The sequence below is a fragment of the Geotrypetes seraphini genome, chromosome 1, assembly GCF_902459505.1.
Source record: "Geotrypetes seraphini chromosome 1, aGeoSer1.1, whole genome shotgun sequence".
Taxonomy (NCBI): domain Eukaryota; kingdom Metazoa; phylum Chordata; class Amphibia; order Gymnophiona; family Dermophiidae; genus Geotrypetes; species Geotrypetes seraphini.
Window position 1 is genome coordinate 209,474,358 of NC_047084.1, and position 16,724 is coordinate 209,491,081.

General features: G+C 45.7%; 1 protein-coding gene across 4 annotated transcripts in view; it reads right to left on the reverse strand.

Moving 5' to 3' along the window:
- The window catches only part of CEP135 (centrosomal protein 135), a 307,612-nt gene that overhangs the window by 254,934 nt on the left and 35,954 nt on the right, over nucleotides 1-16,724 (reverse strand). For all 4 annotated transcript variants that reach the window (XM_033944786.1, XM_033944776.1, XM_033944765.1 and 1 more), the window contains exons 5-6: nucleotides 3,266-3,407; nucleotides 1,269-1,353 (exon numbers count right to left, since the gene is read on the reverse strand). In XM_033944786.1, coding sequence (XP_033800677.1) covers nucleotides 1,269-1,353; nucleotides 3,266-3,407 — 227 coding nt within the window. The remainder of the gene's footprint in view (nucleotides 1-1,268; nucleotides 1,354-3,265; nucleotides 3,408-16,724) is intronic.

A 16,724-nucleotide genomic window follows, 5' to 3' on the forward strand; every position in this document is an offset into this window, starting at 1 on the left:
GCTGTCAAAATTCTCCCTCTTTGACAATCACCAGATGTGTCAGCAAGTTCCTTCTTGCCCACATTGTCTCCAGAACATTACCAAAATTTTGTTTTGTAACAAATTTACATGTTTATTTGTAGGTTGACTGAATGACTGATGTATTGTATCGGCTGTAATTTCTATGCATTCTTTTATGTTAAAAAACAATTTTATTTTTTTCATTCTCTTATCATAGTGTCCTGCAAACTTTCTGAAGTCACGGCACACTAAACTGCCACAGTTGGAGGGCATACAAAAATGTGCAGATGCAGACGTGATGATATCATGTCGTCACGTTGACGTCTGCGCATGCGAAGAGCCTATTAACTACACCGGGGGGGTGAGGGGGTTCTGGAGGAGGAGAGGAGCAGATGAGGAGGAGAGGTACCAGCTGACTGCTTACAAGACATGCCTCTCGTTGCAAGAGGCATGTCCTGTAAGTAGTCAGCAAGTGCCAGCACCTCTCCTCCTTGCTGGCATCTGGCATCTCGCGGCACACCCAGAATCTCGATGTGGCACATAATTTGCAATACATGTCTTATCAGAATGTATTTTTGGTAAAATTAAAGCAGAGACATAATAAAAGTATCAAATGATTATAAAGAAAAAAGTGTGTGTGACTGAAAACACACAAAAAAGTGTTCTTGATTTTCAAGAACCGATTGATCTAAGTAGCATAAACATTCTCATCACAGAAGTACTACTACTCTATAATAATGTCCCTAAAGCAGCACAATGTTGAAGATACTTTTGTTACTTTAGTGGAAGTTTGACTCATTTTTTTTTTAAACATTACTTAGCTCTTCTGCCTCTAAATGTGTAAGTTGACAATTGGGTCTTTAAAAGTTATTGTGAATGGGTTTGGTGGATATTTGTATTATAAGATATAATAGTAAGAATATAAAGTGATGTATGATGTATTACTGATTTGATATTTGTACACTTGATGAAAGTTTGAAAATGAATAAAGAATAAAAAAAAAAAAGTTATCAAAAGCTACAAAGATTAATACAGCATACAGAGCTTTGCACTACTGAAGAAAAACAAAATCTAAACTAAAAATAGAACTATAGCATAGCTGATCAAAAGGAAAGAATAAAGAAAAACAAAATTTATTAGTGATGTGACAGGTTAAGCTATTGTGACGTATAATGGGTCAGAAATAATAAAATAAGAAAAGAGATCAATTTCAAGCAATAGCAAGTTCTGTATTTCATGTGCAAAAATCATATAGTTTCTCATTTCACCTGTTTACTGAGATGCTTTAACTCCCGTTCAGATACTTCCAGTTTGTCTTGCAGCATAGCTACATCTTGCTGAAGTTCTTGAAGTCTGGAAATCATTTAAAAGTTTATTCACCAGAGATCACTAGACAACATTCACATCAAAATAAGATTACAAAAGTTGGATAGCTCTAAGTGTAATAGATGTTGGCATTGTAATCTGGAAGCAGGGACTCTGGATCATTTAATTTTTTACTGTTCCTGTATCATGGCCTTTTGGAAATCGATTTGGTCTCAAATTAATTGTTTATTAGAGAACCATGTAGCATTATCATATGATACAATTCTATTTGGTACATCAATGAGAATAAAAAGTCAAATTTCAGCAAGTAATAAACTTTTATTGATTATGACAGGAGTCGTCATACAACATATCACCAAAAATTGGAAAAATTATAGTAGACTAAACTATACATTCTGGAGGAACTCATTGTGCCATATTTACAAAATGGAAAGAACAATTGCCATACAAAAAGGAAATTATAATAATTTTCAAAAGATCTGGGGGCTATTAACAACTTATTGCAATGATTAGATGCCATTTTTCATTGAAAGAACATTTTTAATATGATGGGGGGGGTGGTATAAAGTTTTATTTAAGGTTTAATCAATAGATAAGAATGTAATATTTATACAAAATTTATGATTAAAATATTGGTGGGGAGGGTGGGTGGGGAGGGATTAAATTTATGTTTTTAAGATAATAATTGAAAGAAATTCAAGTGATGTGTATAAATTTAAATGTTGTAATATTGTGCACTTGATGTAAGATGAAAAATGAATAAAGATTTTGAAAAAAAAACAAACCCAAAAACAAACAAAAAAATCCAAACAAGATCCAGACAATGGGTTGTCAGGTTGCAAAAGAGCTTGCCTACTGACATTTCTCAAAAGAAGTTTGAATAGAAAAGATTATTATTTAGGAAAAATAAATATTAATTTAACTAAATGTTATCATCAAACTATAGGCCTTGTTGAACAAATGCTTAATAATTACATTTTCATAAGTACTGACACTTACCCACTTCTTGTTTAATCTCATTTTAGAAAGCCACTGCTACTAAAATCATTATACACAAAATGGAACCTTCCATAATTAAATATTCATCACATTTTCCAAAGTTATAAGTGTTTATAATCTAATAATCACAAACTAGGTTTTCACACTGATTTGTTTTAATCTGTGTCACCTTCCATTTTTTGCCCCCCAATCTCGGTTTATATTCGAGTATATATGGTACCAAAAAAAATTAAAATAATCCATCCCAAAATCATACAATATCATTTGTAGCAATAAGAACATAACATATAAGAATCTTGGAGAGAGCGAGACCAGAAGGCCTTGAGCATGCACAAATTCTCAAGGCCCAGTCCAGCCCAACCAAGAGGGATGATATTCGATGCCCAGCCCAGTCCAGCGAGAGGATCTTCGGGCACCGGCACTGGTGCCAAATCAGGGTAAAGGATGCTATTTGGGTGCTCGGCGGGGGATGCCGGATCGCTCGTAAATCGAGTCAAGCTTGGTTTCCAAGGCGCCGATTTTGCGAATGTTTTGCTCGTCTAGCAAAACACTCGCAAACCGGTGCACTCGTAAACCGAGGTTTGACTGTATATGATGTTTGTTAATTTGTCCAAATTGATGTTTTATTGTTAATTTTTTTTAACATTTGTCATTTTATAATACACTTGTTTTATTATTGTGTTTATATACCCCTGATGCAGTCTAGAAGGCCGAAATGTGTTGGGTCATTTTGAGTCAATAAAGGTTTATAGCACTCTAGGTCATCTTTACAGTGCTTCCTTGTATCCATCAAGAGTTTCAGCATGATAAATGAAAAGTTTTTCTGCACAGAGACAATAACTTTCAACAATTTAAAATTCAAGCAGAGAAAGTTTGCTGTGAAAAAATGACATCCTAAATAAAGTACAGAAAAATTTTTTTTAAAAAAGTTTAGCTATACCTATTATCAGCCACCTGAAGGAGGTCTGTTACATAAGGATCTTGGGGTTGAGGAACTGGATATGCAGGGATGCCAGATGGAGGTACAGTCTGGTCAATCTGCATTCGTTGACGTCTGAACGGAATTGTTCTCTTCTTACCACCTAAACACAGCAGCAGGACAATAGCAATTTAAATTAGGACTGCAATCAGACTGTCTTTTTTGACTAAATGCCTTTAGATAAGAGGAATAATTTTCTCAAACAGAAAGAGATAATATCCTACCAAAACATGATACTGTCTAACATCAAAAATTGAGAATGTTATTAACTAATTTATTTATGGTAAAGTAATACATAAACGTCAATATGAACAATGATATATAGCCTAATGAATCCTCGGCCTCACTAGGCGTACGTGAGGTAGAGTTCGGTATATTAGGCCAGGTTTTAACAGGCCTAATTTACCAGCACCTATTCTTAGTGTTGCCCAAGTAAACCATGTCTATACTCTGCCCCTGAGGTCTATTTTTCTGATAGGTGTCAAGTTTCAAATTTATTAAAATTTGTTAGCCTGCCTTTTTAAAATTCAAGGTGGTTTTACATAAGGTTAAAATAAATCAGGTAAACAACCAGCATCAAGGTATGCAACACAGAAAAAAATTCATACAAGACTAACTTGACAAGACTGGCACGAAAGAAACAAGGTAGGAACTACAATAGTTTGGATAGGAAAGAACAAAAAAAGGAGAAAAACACAAAGGCAAGGGGACAGAGGGGTCAACCAAAGGCTGGGACAGTAATGGGCTAAAACATCTTTAAAAGGACGGTCAAACCTCTAAGGCAGGAGTGCCCACACTTTTTGGGCTTGCGAGCTACTTTTAAAATGACCAAGTCAAAATGATCTACCAACAATAAAATTTTTAAAAAAACACAACGCACACTGTATGCATAGAATTGTTAATTATCATTCCTATTCCGGGTTTTTTTTTCAAAGAGGTCAAAGCAGATGACTCTATGCACTGTAACAACCATACAAAAATAGACAAATACCCACCCCCTCCCTTTTTACTAAACCACGATAGCAGTTTTTAACGCAGGGAGCTGCGCTGAATGCCCAGCGCTGCTCTCGACGCTCATAGGCTCCCTGCGCTAAAAACCTATATTGCAGTTTAGTAAAAGGGGACCATATTGTAAAATAAAGAGAGCAGATATAAATTCAGACACATTTTGATCACTAAATTTAAAATAAAATCATTTTTCCTACCTTGTCTGGTGATTTCATGAGTCTCTGGTTGCACTTTCTTCTTCTGACTGTGCATCCAATCTTTCTTCCCTTCTTTTAGCCTGTATGCTTCCTCTTCTCCTGACCTCATTCCCCCCCCCAATGTTTTCTTCTTCTCTCCCTGCCCTCTCTTTCTTTCTCTCTTCATGCCCCCTTTCTTTTTTTCTGTTTCTCTTCTTTCCTTCTGTCTCCCTGCCCTCCCCTAAGCCACTGCCACTGCCACTGCCACTGCCATCGGATAACAGGCCCCCAAAGCCGCCCGCCACCGGCCAAGCTCTCCTTGCTTCGGGCCCACCAGCATTCCTCTCCCCGACGTCAATTTTGCCGTCGGAGAGGAAGTTCCGCTGGCCAGAACTTCCTCTCCGACGGCAGAATTGACGTCGGGGAGAGGAAGGCTGATCGGCCCAAGATCGACCTATTGGGAGAAATGCTGCCAGGTCCTGCCTTTGAGGAAACAGAAAGTAGGCAGGACCTGGCAGCAAGAAGAGCAAATCGCAAGCTTCACTGACCTGTCTCCCGCTTTAGCCCGCGAATGGGGCTCTAACATGTGCGTGCTGGCTTCCCTTCTCTCTTCCCTCCCCCCCCCGGACATAACTTCCGGTTTCAGAGGGAAGAGAAGGGAAGCCGGTACAAGCACATGTTAGCCCCCGGAGCATAAATTCTCCAAGCCGTTGTTTGGTTTTTTTTAATGTTGAGCAGCGGAGGCAGCAGCAGAATTCAGGAGCAGGCCAGTCAGGAGGGGAAAAAAGAGAAGGGAAGAAGGGAACCTGCTCTGCGATCGACTGGGGTCGCTTGAGCGAGCGACCTGTCGATCGCGATCGACGTGTTGGGCACCCCTGCTCTAAGGCATCTTTAAAAATAAAAGTTTTTAGACTGGACTTAAACTTATCTATAGTGGTGATCTCTCTTAAATAGTTCGGGGCTGAGTTCCAGAGTGATGGGATGGTAATGGAAAGATATTGTTTCTCATAATATTAATGTGCCTTAAAGAAGGGATGGCAAACAGATTTTGGTTGGAAGATTAAAGAGTACACTGAGGGGAATGAGGTATAAGGAGCCGGTTAATAAATTCCGGTTGCCCTACTCTCCTAGTTTTGAATGTCAGAAACAAGACTTAGTAAATAATACGGTGTTCAATAGATAGCCAGTGTGCTTTAATCAGGAGAGGCATGACGTGATCAAATTTTTTAGCGTTGAAAATTATCTTGATTGCGGTATTTTGGACTATTTGTAGGCGCCTAATTTCCTTCTTAGTAAAAACCATGTATAAAGCATTACCATAATCTAAGCAAGAAATAACTAAAGAGTGAATGAAGGTATTTAGAGAAGACTGGTCAAGCAATTTGTTTGTTTTTTTTTTTTTCAATCTATTCCAATTCTTTCTTTTTTTATATAATTCTTTATTCATTACATTACATTAGTGATTTCTATTCCGCCTGTGCCTTGCAGTTCTAAGCGGATTACAATTAGAAGATATCTGGACATATCCAGGAGAGTTACATGACAAGGAAGAGAGAATATATCAGGTTGCAATAGAGCTTAACATCACATTCTGGTTAAAACTTACATCAAGTGTACAATTAATAAAACATTTAAGATTAAATACATCACTTGAATTTTCTTTGTATATTCAGATACATAAGTTTATTTCCTTCCCACCCACCCATTCCATTCATATTGAATCAAAAATATACAAATATAAATACTCTTATTTATATGTTAAACCTTCCGTATAATTTAGACAACCCACCCTTCCCCTCTCCCCCCATTTGCAAATATACTTCCAATAGAAAATGGCATCTATTCATTACAGTAGGTTGTCAATGGCCCCCAGATCTTTATAAATTTACTAGTTTTTTAGCCCGTTACATTAACGAGTGCTAGAATAGATGTGTAGACTTAGACATTTCTTTCTTTCTCTCTCCCTGCCCCCTTTCTTTCTTTCTGTCTCTTTCGCTGGCCCCCTATCTGTCTTTCTTTCTGTCGCTCTCCCTTCCCCCCTATCTGTCTTTCTTTCTTTCTGTCTCTCTCCCCCTGTCTGTCTTTCTTTCTTTCTGTCTCTCTCCCTGGCCCCCTGTCTGTATGTCTTCCCCCGGACAGCCACAGCGCCCACCCACCTACCAGTCTCGCGCTCCCAGCCGGGGCTTCTGAGTGCCATTGCCCCAGCCAATCGTCGGCCGCCTTGCGGCACTAGGTGGGCGCAGCCAATGCCACTGTCACGCCAACCCGAAGTATTTATTATTATTTTTTTTTTTTAATGAATTAGAACTTTTTCCTTTTAACTGGATATCTCAGACTATTTATGTTCCATAAAACAAAATATTTTAAAAAATGAACATTAACACTGACATTGATATATTAAGATTGCTGAATCCAATGTACATTAGAATAATTTGCCTCTGAAATAAAACAGTTACAAAGATCATAAAAAACTGTATAAGCTCAACCTACAGACAGAAAGTAGTGACAGAGGACCAGGGACTCTCTATCTTACCCCTCCCCCTTGAAAGTCTGTGGCCCCCACGAGCATACTTTCTGCTATCTTGTCCTGTAGATCCCTTCCATGCGGCACCATCCTCATATGAAAGTATGACCTCTAGTGGTAACATCACAACATTACCGTTATAGGTTTTGGCGGCCAGCCCCAATGATCCTGGTAAGACTGGGCTTGCCATAGGAGGGGTTAGAGTGGTAGGCCTGCCTGGGGACAGGCTTTCTAATGGCCCTTTCTTTGGTCCTTTGGCTCCTGCTTTTTTTCTGCAGCCCTTTCATAAGTGTTGCCTTCCGTTGAGCCTTCTAACGGCCTCGCCTCCCACCCCCGGACAGCCACAGCGCCCGCCCACCTACCAGTCTCGCACTCCCAGCCAGGGCTTCTGAGCGACGTCGCCCCAGCCAATCGTCAGCCGCCTTTGTCTGGGCGCTCCACGGCGCTAGGCGGGCGCAGCCCATGCCGCTGTCACGCCAACCCGCCGCCGAGCTGTCTTTCCTTCTCTGCCGGCGGGGACCGCCGGGGCCTGGGTGCGGTGGGGAAGGGGGGTCTTGTCTGGCCGGGGCCGGCTGAATCCCGGGCCTGCTCTCCTTCCCCTAAGTCCCGGTCCCTCACTCCGCGCCATCTAGTGCATGCGCACTCTTGCCGCCACATCCCGACAGATCAGGGATCAGGGAACACGCGGCGAGAGTGCGCATGCGCGCGTAGTGTTTTATTATTATTATAAATTATAATTACCTTTTTGTATAGCAATTATGCTTTCCATTTTATAAATGTGACATAAGCAATTTGGAAAGAGAGCGTATCATGCAGAGACAGCAGAAACATTTTTGTACTACAGTGCTAATATGATCATGGAATATAAAATTTTCATCAAGAGTAACTCCCAGAAGCTTGATGGTTTTTACAGACTGGATTGGGGTTGATTTAAACTCTAAAGGAGAGGGTAAAGTTAAACCTTTCCTGATTGGGAAAACCATGGATTTTGTTTTGCTAACATTGAGAAATAACATTTGAATTGAGCCAGTTGCTTATTTTCTCCACTTTTTGATTAATGGTAAGAATGTCTTCAGGATTGTCAAGGTCAATTGGATGGGTTAACTGAAGCTAAAGTGACTAGAGGGGTGAGAAAGATATTGAAGAATAGCATACTAATTCTTAATTGTTAAATTTTTTTGATTGGCTGAAAACTTGCGCAGTCAATTACCATGCCAATTAAAAAAAAGGTGTAAGCCAATTCCAAAGTTCGGCATTGCTAGGCACCACTGATTAGGGAGGCCATTTATAGAATCTAGCCCTTAAAATGTTAAACTGGGGAGCTGTCTACTATTGAGGGGAACTAGAGGAGACTCTTTGCCGCCCCAGAACTTACCGCAGCAGTTAAACTTTGCTGTTCTATTTGCACTGGTGCTTGCCATGCAGGCACTGGAAGAGACGGACCCCTGACGTCATTGGGTCTGTCTCCACCAGTTTAAATTGAAGCCGCTGCCGTGCTTAGACAGGAGCTGTCTACTATTGAGGGGAACTAGAGGAGTAACTTGTTCAAAGCCGTCGGAGCCTGTGAGCAGTAGCGTGCGTCTGTGGGTGGAAGCTTCTCCTCCGACGCAACTTCTGGTTGCGTCAGAGGAGAAGCTACCGCCCACAAATGCACACTACTGCTCGCAGGCTCCGACGGCTTTGAACAAGTTACTCAATCTTAAAATGCACCGTGAAGGTAAGGGGGAGGGAGATAGATAGATTCGGATAGGTAGGAAGGAGGGAAGGGGCGCCGAAGGGCGGTGAAGTGGCGAGAAGAAGGGTGGTGGAGGAAAGGAACAGACGCTGAAGGAAATGGGGAACAGATAGTGGGGAGAAGACGCTGAAGGGAAAGGGGGGAGAAGACACTGAAGGGAAATGGGGAAGACAGAGTGGGGAGAAGACGCTGAACAGAGAGTGGGGAGAAGATGCTGGAAGGGAAGAAGACAGAAAAGAGGAAAGCAGAAACCAGACAACAAAGGTAGAAAAAAAAATTTCTATTTATTTATTTGCTTTAGGATAAAGTAGTACTGTATTAGTTGTGTTTATAAAAATTTATAAACAATGCCCTGCCAGCTGAACATCTCTTTCTTAAGTTCAGCAGCCATAACTTTGATTTATAAGGAAGGAATAAGCTAAATATTGCAGTACTGAGGCTTGTATGGATGCTGCGGGGATAGTAGTCACGGGGACAGTGGTTGCGGGGACAGGGCGGTGACAGAGATGGGGACAAAATTTTTCCCCGTGTCATTCTCTACTCCTTTGCAGCTTTTAAAACAGGTCAAAATCAAACCCATTGTGATTTTCAGAACTGGTTTCCTGCAGGCTCCTATGCTACAATATATGACTTCAGCCTTTTAGTTCATGTCCATTTTTACATTTTTTTTCTTGTGGTGACTATTCTTTTAATATATGCACCCCCAAAGCACATGTAAAAAAGCTCAAGATAAAAGAACTGAGAATGAACAAGAACCAGTTCAAACCAGGAAAGTATTGCTGCTAGGGGATTCCATCAGAGGGATTAACCTTGGAACACAGGACAAGGAACTCAAAATAGTAAAATGCCTTCTGGGATCCTCAGCCACCAGGAATGCCAGACAAATACTGAATGTAATTAGGGATAAAGCAAAGAATTTAAACCTTGATATTATTATCCACCTCGGAAAAAATGACCTGGCCAACAATAACCGACTTGCAGTGCAGAAAGCTTTTCAGGAGCTTGGGGCGTAAATAAAACCTTCTGTAAAGACTGTAGCTTTTTCAGAAGTACTGCCTACTTATGGAAAGGGAGAGGAAAGAGTACAAAATACTGAGAACTTCAATAGATGGCTCAAAGCTTGGTGTCATCAAGAAGGCTTTAGATACATAGAAGGATGGGGCAATACATGGAAAAACAAGAGACTGTATTGTAATGATGGGCTGCACCTTATCATGGCAGGAAAAAGAAAGTCAGGCAATATGTTTATAAGGCATTTAAACTAGAAGATGGGGGTGGCGTATGTATGGAGATTACTTCCAGTGGCCACCCCCAGCAAAAAACAAGATTTGATGATAATAAAGAAAGCAATGAAAACAACAATATTAGCAATTCACTACCTAGCGATGCAACAGGAAATTAACTAAAATTAAAAACTATACAAAAAATGAGATTGCTGAGGAATAGTAGCTGGAAAGCAATGACCACAAATGACCACAGTCTAAGCCAGTGTTTTTCAACCTTTTTACATCTATGGACCGGCAGAAATAAAAGAATTATTCTGTGGACCGGCATTGGTCTGTGGACCGGCGGTTGAAGAACACTGGGCTAAGTCGTGGGCCAGACCCCGCCCATCTCTACCCAGTCTCCACCCCAGACCCTGCCCCTATAATAGTACTAACTGTAACACTAGTTTTTCCATTCATTTTTCACAGATACACAATATAATCTTATTAACAACACATAATGGTTAACCATGAAATTAAACTAAACAAAGCACACTGACAGCAGATGTAAATTCTCAAAATTCACATAATTCAATCACTAAATTTAAAAATAAAATCATTCCTCCCTTACCTTTTGGCCTGCTCCCGCCTGGCCATTTTATGCCGCCCCGGTATTATCTTCAGGCTAGTTCCCTCTTCCTCACTGATGCAATGCACAAAGCTGCGGGCAGCGGCTCCTTGCATGTCCCGTGCCTCATCTGGAAGCCTTCCTTCTGAGAGAAGGTTTCCGGTTCAGGCGCAGGACGCGCATAGGAGCCACTGTCTGAAGCTTTGTGCACTGCATCAGTGTGGAAGAGGGAGATGGCTCGAAGATAACGCCGCATCAATCGCACTGTGGACCGGCAGTTGAAGAACACTGTTTTGGGCCTGATGCACATGCTGGACCTGTGGACCGGCAGGAAATTTCTGTGGACCGGCAGGAAATTTCTGTGGACCGGTGGTTGAAGTACACTGGTCTAAGCAACAAAGTTCATGATCTGTAAGCCCTGATGTTAGAGGCAGACCTGGATGGTAAAATTATGGTCTTACCTGTTAATTTTCTTTCCTTTAGAAGCAGCAGATGAATCCAGACTAGTGGGTATAGCTCACATCGACCAGCAGGTGGAGATAGAGAACTGATTAACAGTTGGCCTTAAAGCCTGGTGTTCCTCTTGTTACTTCAGTTATGCCTTTTGCCCAAGCAGCCCGAAAGGAGCATGAGCATCCACAAAACTTCATTCCAGTAGAAAATGTGCCCCTAAATAATACAATTACCAACCATATCCCAACTGAAACCATAAACAAACACCCTACACACATACAGTGCACTTGGGGAGGGGCTCTGGATTCATCTGCTGCTTCTAAAGGAAAGAAAATTAACAGGTAAGACCATAATTTTACCTTCCATAGCAAAGCAGCAGATGAATCCAGACTAGTGGGATGTAGCAAAGCAAACTCAAACCGGGTGGGACGCCAACGCCGCCTCCGCCAGTACCGCAGTGCCAAAACTTGCCTCCGCACTGGCTGCTACGTCTAAGCGATAATGCTTCGAAAAGGTATTACCCGACGACCAAGTGGCTGCTCGGCAAATTTCCTCCAAAGACATCCCCCCGGACTCCGCCCAAGACGTAGCCAATGCCCGAGTGGAATGAGCATGAAGGTGCTCCGGTACTTTCTTACCTGTCAACACATAAGCCGAAGCAATCGTCTCCTTGACCCAACGCGCAATGGACGCTTTAGACGCCGCCATCCCCTTGTTCTTACCCGCGAACAATACAAAGAGATGGTCCGACCTACGAAAATCATTCGTCACCCCCAAATAATGGAGAAGCATACGCCGCACATCCAGTCGACGCAAAGACAAAAATCGTTTACCCCAATCCTCCTTCCGGAAGGACGGGAGGAATACACTCTGGTTCACATGAAATGAAGAAATCACCTTAGGCAGGAAGGACGGCACCGGCCGCACTGACACCCCCGTCTCAGAAAAACGTAAAAAGGGTTCTCTGCAAGAAAGCGCCTGAAGCTCCGATACTCGCCTCGCCGAAGCCATTGCCACCAAGAACACTGTTTTCAGCGTGACATCCTTCAAAGTGGCCGCTGACAGGGGTTCAAAAGGTGCCCCCTGCAACCTCCCCAGGACGAGTTTAAGATTCCAGGAAGGACAAATACGCCTTACCGGCGGGCGGATATGGTGAACCCCTTTGAGGAAACGGACCACGTCCGGCTGCGACGCCAGCGACGCGCCAGCCACCCGGCCCCTGTAACAGGCAAGGGCCGCCACCTGAACCCTTAAAGAGTTATAGGCTAATCCTTTCTCTACGCCTTCCTGCAGAAAGGCAAGAATAGCCGCCAGAGATGCATGGAAGGGCGCGATTCCCTGTCGACCGCACCAAGCATCAAAAATCTTCCAGACTCTCGCATAGGAGGTCGAAGTCGAAATCTTTAAGAAGCGTGGCAATCACCTGCTCCGAATAGCCCTTCTTCTTTAGCCTTGACCGCTCAAGAGCCAGGCCGTAAGACCAAAGCGGGCCGGATCTTCCATCCAGATTGGGCCCTGAGTTAGTAAGTCCGGAGTTACCTGGAACGTCACCCGATCGCCTACTGAAAGCTGAACGAGATCTGCGTACCACGGTCGACGCGGCCAATCCGGAGCCACCAGGATCACCCTGCCGTGAAAGAGAGCGATGCGTTGTAATACCCGCCCTATCATGGGCCAAGGCGGGAACACATACAGAAGGGAATTTGGAGGCCATGGGAGGGCCAACGCGTCCACCCCCTCCGAGCCCTTCTCCGTGCGCCTGCTGAAGAAGCGAGGCAACTTCGCATTGCGGGACGAAGCCATGAGATCCAACTCTGGCAACCCCCACCGACGGACTAGCAGGTCGAACGCTCGAGCCGACAATTCCCACTCGCCCGGATCTAGAAGATTTCTGCTGAGGAAGTCCGCTTGCACGTTTTCGTGACCTGCAATGTATGCCGCCGACAGAAGCGGAACATGCCCTTCTGCCCACTGAAACAATTTCCTTGCCTCTTCGGCCAACTGCGGACTCCGAGTGCCCCCCTGACGATTGACATATGCGACCGCCGTGACACTGTCCGAAAAGATTCTGGTCGGCCTGTCCTGAATCAGGGACTGAAAAGCCCTCAGCGCCAATCTGATCGCTTTTAACTCCAACAAATTGATGGGCCACTGTGCTTCCTCTAAGGACCACACTCCCTGCACCGACGCTTGCAGGCACTGGGCCCCCCAGCCCCTCAGACTGGCATCCGTCGTCACCACCACCCACTCCGGTGTGGCTAACGGCATGCCCCGCCACAGGTGCAACTCGTGTAGCCCCCATTGCATGCTGCGAGCCGCCCGAGGACTCCATCGGAGACGCACATTGTAGTCCAGAGAAGCTGGGGACCAGCGAGAGAGAAGCGACTGTTGTAAGGGTCTCATGTGGCCCCGAGCCCAGGGGACCACCTCCAGAGTCGCTACCATGGAGCCCAAAACCTGCACATAATCCCAAACCCGAGGTCTGGGCGACCCGAGAAGTAGGCGAATCTGAGCCTGCAATTTCTCTCCCCGGTCTCGGGGTAGAAATACTCTCCCCAGAGCAGTGTCGAATCTGACCCCCAGATGTACCAAAGACTGCGACGGGGACAGAGAACTCTTGGGAAAATTGACGATCCACCCTAACGACTGAAGGAGAGATATTACCCTCTGAGTAACCGACAAACTCTCCTGTCTGGACGAGGCGCGGATCAGCCAGTCGTCTAAGTAGGGGTGTACCCGAATCCCTTCCTTGCGAAGAGAGGCTGCTACCACGACCATGACCTTGGAAAAGGTGCGGGGAGCCGTCGCCAGGCCAAAGGGCATTGCCCGAAACTGATAGTGCTGGCCAAGAATCGCAAACCTTAGATACCGCTGATGCGGAGGCCAGATCGGGAAATGTAGGTACGCCTCCTTGAGATCTAGGGACGTGAGGAACTCTCCCGGTCGAACTGCCGCAATGACCGAGCGTACCGTCTCCATCCGGAAATGGCGAACACTGAGAAATCTGTTGACCACTTTGAGGTCCAGCACCGGTCTGAACGACCCCCCCTTCTTTGGAACAATGAAGTAAAGGGAATATATCCCGCGGCCTACCTCTTCCGGGGGTACCGGTACCACCGCCCCCAGATCGAGCAGCCCCTGAAGAGTCATGCGGACCGCCTCTCCCTTGGCCGCCCCATGGCACGGGGACACCAAGAAAGAATCTTCGACGGGAGAGGCGAACTCCAACTTGTACCCTTCTCGAACAATGTCCAACACCCACTGATCCGACGTGATTGTAGCCCACTCCGCCCGGAACGCCGAAAGCCGGCCCCCTAAGGGAAGGGCGGAGGGAGCCAAGCCACCGTCATTGCGGAGTGCGACTTGGTGGGGTACGTGTTGGCTGACCTGAAGAGGGTTTCGTCGTACGAAAGGAACTCCTCTGCTGAAACCTAGGCCTCGACGCAGAGAAAGAACCACATGCTGATCTGAAGACTGGTTTACCAGGCCTGGACCGCCTCACATCTCTGAAGCGCGGTCTAGACGAGGAGGACCTCACCGGGGGCCTAGCCCTATCCTCCGGTAGACGCTGTGTTTTGGTATCCCCAAAATCTTTCACCAATTTCTCTAAGTCCTCTCCAAATAATAAACCTCCTTTAAAAGGGAGTCTCACCAGCCTAAGCTTGGATGCAGCATCTGCTGCCCAATGTCGGAGCCATAAGGATCTGCGCGATACCACTGACAGAGACATCTGTTTCGCAGATGCTCGAATAATGTCATATAAGGAGTCTGCCAAATAGGCCAAGCCTGACTCCAAATCAGCCAGTTCCGAAGGGACAGAACCCCCGGACTCCATTAAATTATCGGTCATCCATTGTGACCACTGCAAACATGCCCTCGCCGCATACGAGCTGCAAATAGCGGCCTGTAAGGTAACCGCCGCTACTTCAAAGGACATTTTTAGGGAAGATTCAATCTTCCTATCCTGCGCATCCTTTAGTGTCACCCCCCCTTCCACCGGCAAGGTAGTCTTTTTCGTTACCGCTGCCACCAAAGCGTCCACCCTAGGTAACCTAAACTTTTCAAGTTCGGTCGGGTCAACCGGATACAGGAGCCGCATGGCCTTTGCCACTCGTAAACTAGCCTCCGGCGTATCCCATTGCGCCGAGATCAGCTCCTGCATGGCTTCATGCACCGGAAAGGACCTAGGTGGCTTACGCGTACCTGCCATCAGGGGGTTACCCGACACCTTAGCATCCTCCTGAGAGATATTTAAACCCTGCAAAGCCTTGGAAATCAAGGACGCCAGCTCCTCTCTATGAAACAGCCGGAGCGCGGAAGGATCATCAACTTCCCTGCCCGGGGGATCCTCTACCTCCCAATCTAAGACCTCCCCTTCCTCTAATGATTCAGGAAGGGAGAAAGGTGAAAAGGGAAGATGACCTTCAGCGTCCACGGTCGTGAGTCTGCGTTTCTTCGCCCCCTGCGACCGCCCAGGCGACAGTACAGGACCCGCAGACGGGCCGGCCTTAGCCCCGGTTAAACCCGTGGAGGTGGAAGGCCCCGGGAGGGACGGACAGGTCGCCTGCACCGACTGGGCCGACTGCGAGCCCTGTAGCAGAAATGCTTGGTGCAATAACATAACAAATTCCGGGGAGAAGGAACTCACCCCCAGTAAAGTTGAACCAGCCTGATCAATGCTAGGGCGCGCAGCCGCGCTGTCCCCTAGCGACTCCGGCTCCCCGACCTCCGCTGACCTCCCCTCAGCCGCGGAAGAGCCTTGCAGTCCCCCCGAGTCACCCTCGAGGCCCGGGGACGTAGACCGTGCCTCACTGACACGGGAGATGGCTACTTCACCCTCTTGCAGGAAGGCATCTTCTGCCGGTGTGTCCCCACACCCTGCAGAGCAGAAGCCTGACAGTGCTCTACGCTTCCCACAGCGCGAGCACCGCTGAGCCGCCACTGCTGCCATCGCTAAAACCGGCGCTTCAAAAAAAACTTTTTTTTTTTATTTTTTTTTTTTTCACACGCGCGGCCCCACGCCGCCGACCGCTGACTCCGCCCCCCCCCCCCGCGACCGCCGGAACGAACACGAACGACCGACTGACTAAAGAGGAGGCAGACAGCAAACACAGTAACTCACCAACCGGTCCCCGTTCTAACTGCAGTCGGGTTACAGCTGGTAATCGCACTGCAAGCCACACAGCATGGCTCAGCACAAGCAGGAAGACGCTGGTTTTTTTTTTTTGTTTTTTTTTTTTTGTACTGGAATGAAGAACTCCAAGACGAACTTCCTGCAGTGGCCCAAGAACCCACTCAAACCAATGGAGGGGAGGGTGGAGAAGGGACCTGGGAGGGCCCAGGTGTAGCTCCCAAAGCCGGCACCGCTCAGCCAGGCACCCCTGTCCTACTGAAGAGACCGAGTCTCAACAGAGGAAGCCACAGGAACACCACCAAACCGGCCCCAGCCAGAATCCAGGAGCTAGTAGAGTAAGCTCCATTCCTGCTGGGAGATAGAGCAAAACTGAAGTAACAAGAGGAACACCAGGCTTTAAGGCCAACTGTTAATCAGTTCTCTATCTCCACCTGCTGGTCGATGTGAGCTATACCCACTAGTCTGGATTCATCTGCTGCTTTGCTATGGAAATTGTTGCTATCAAAGAGACATGGTTCAATGACTCACATGGATAGGATACAAACATACCGGGATAT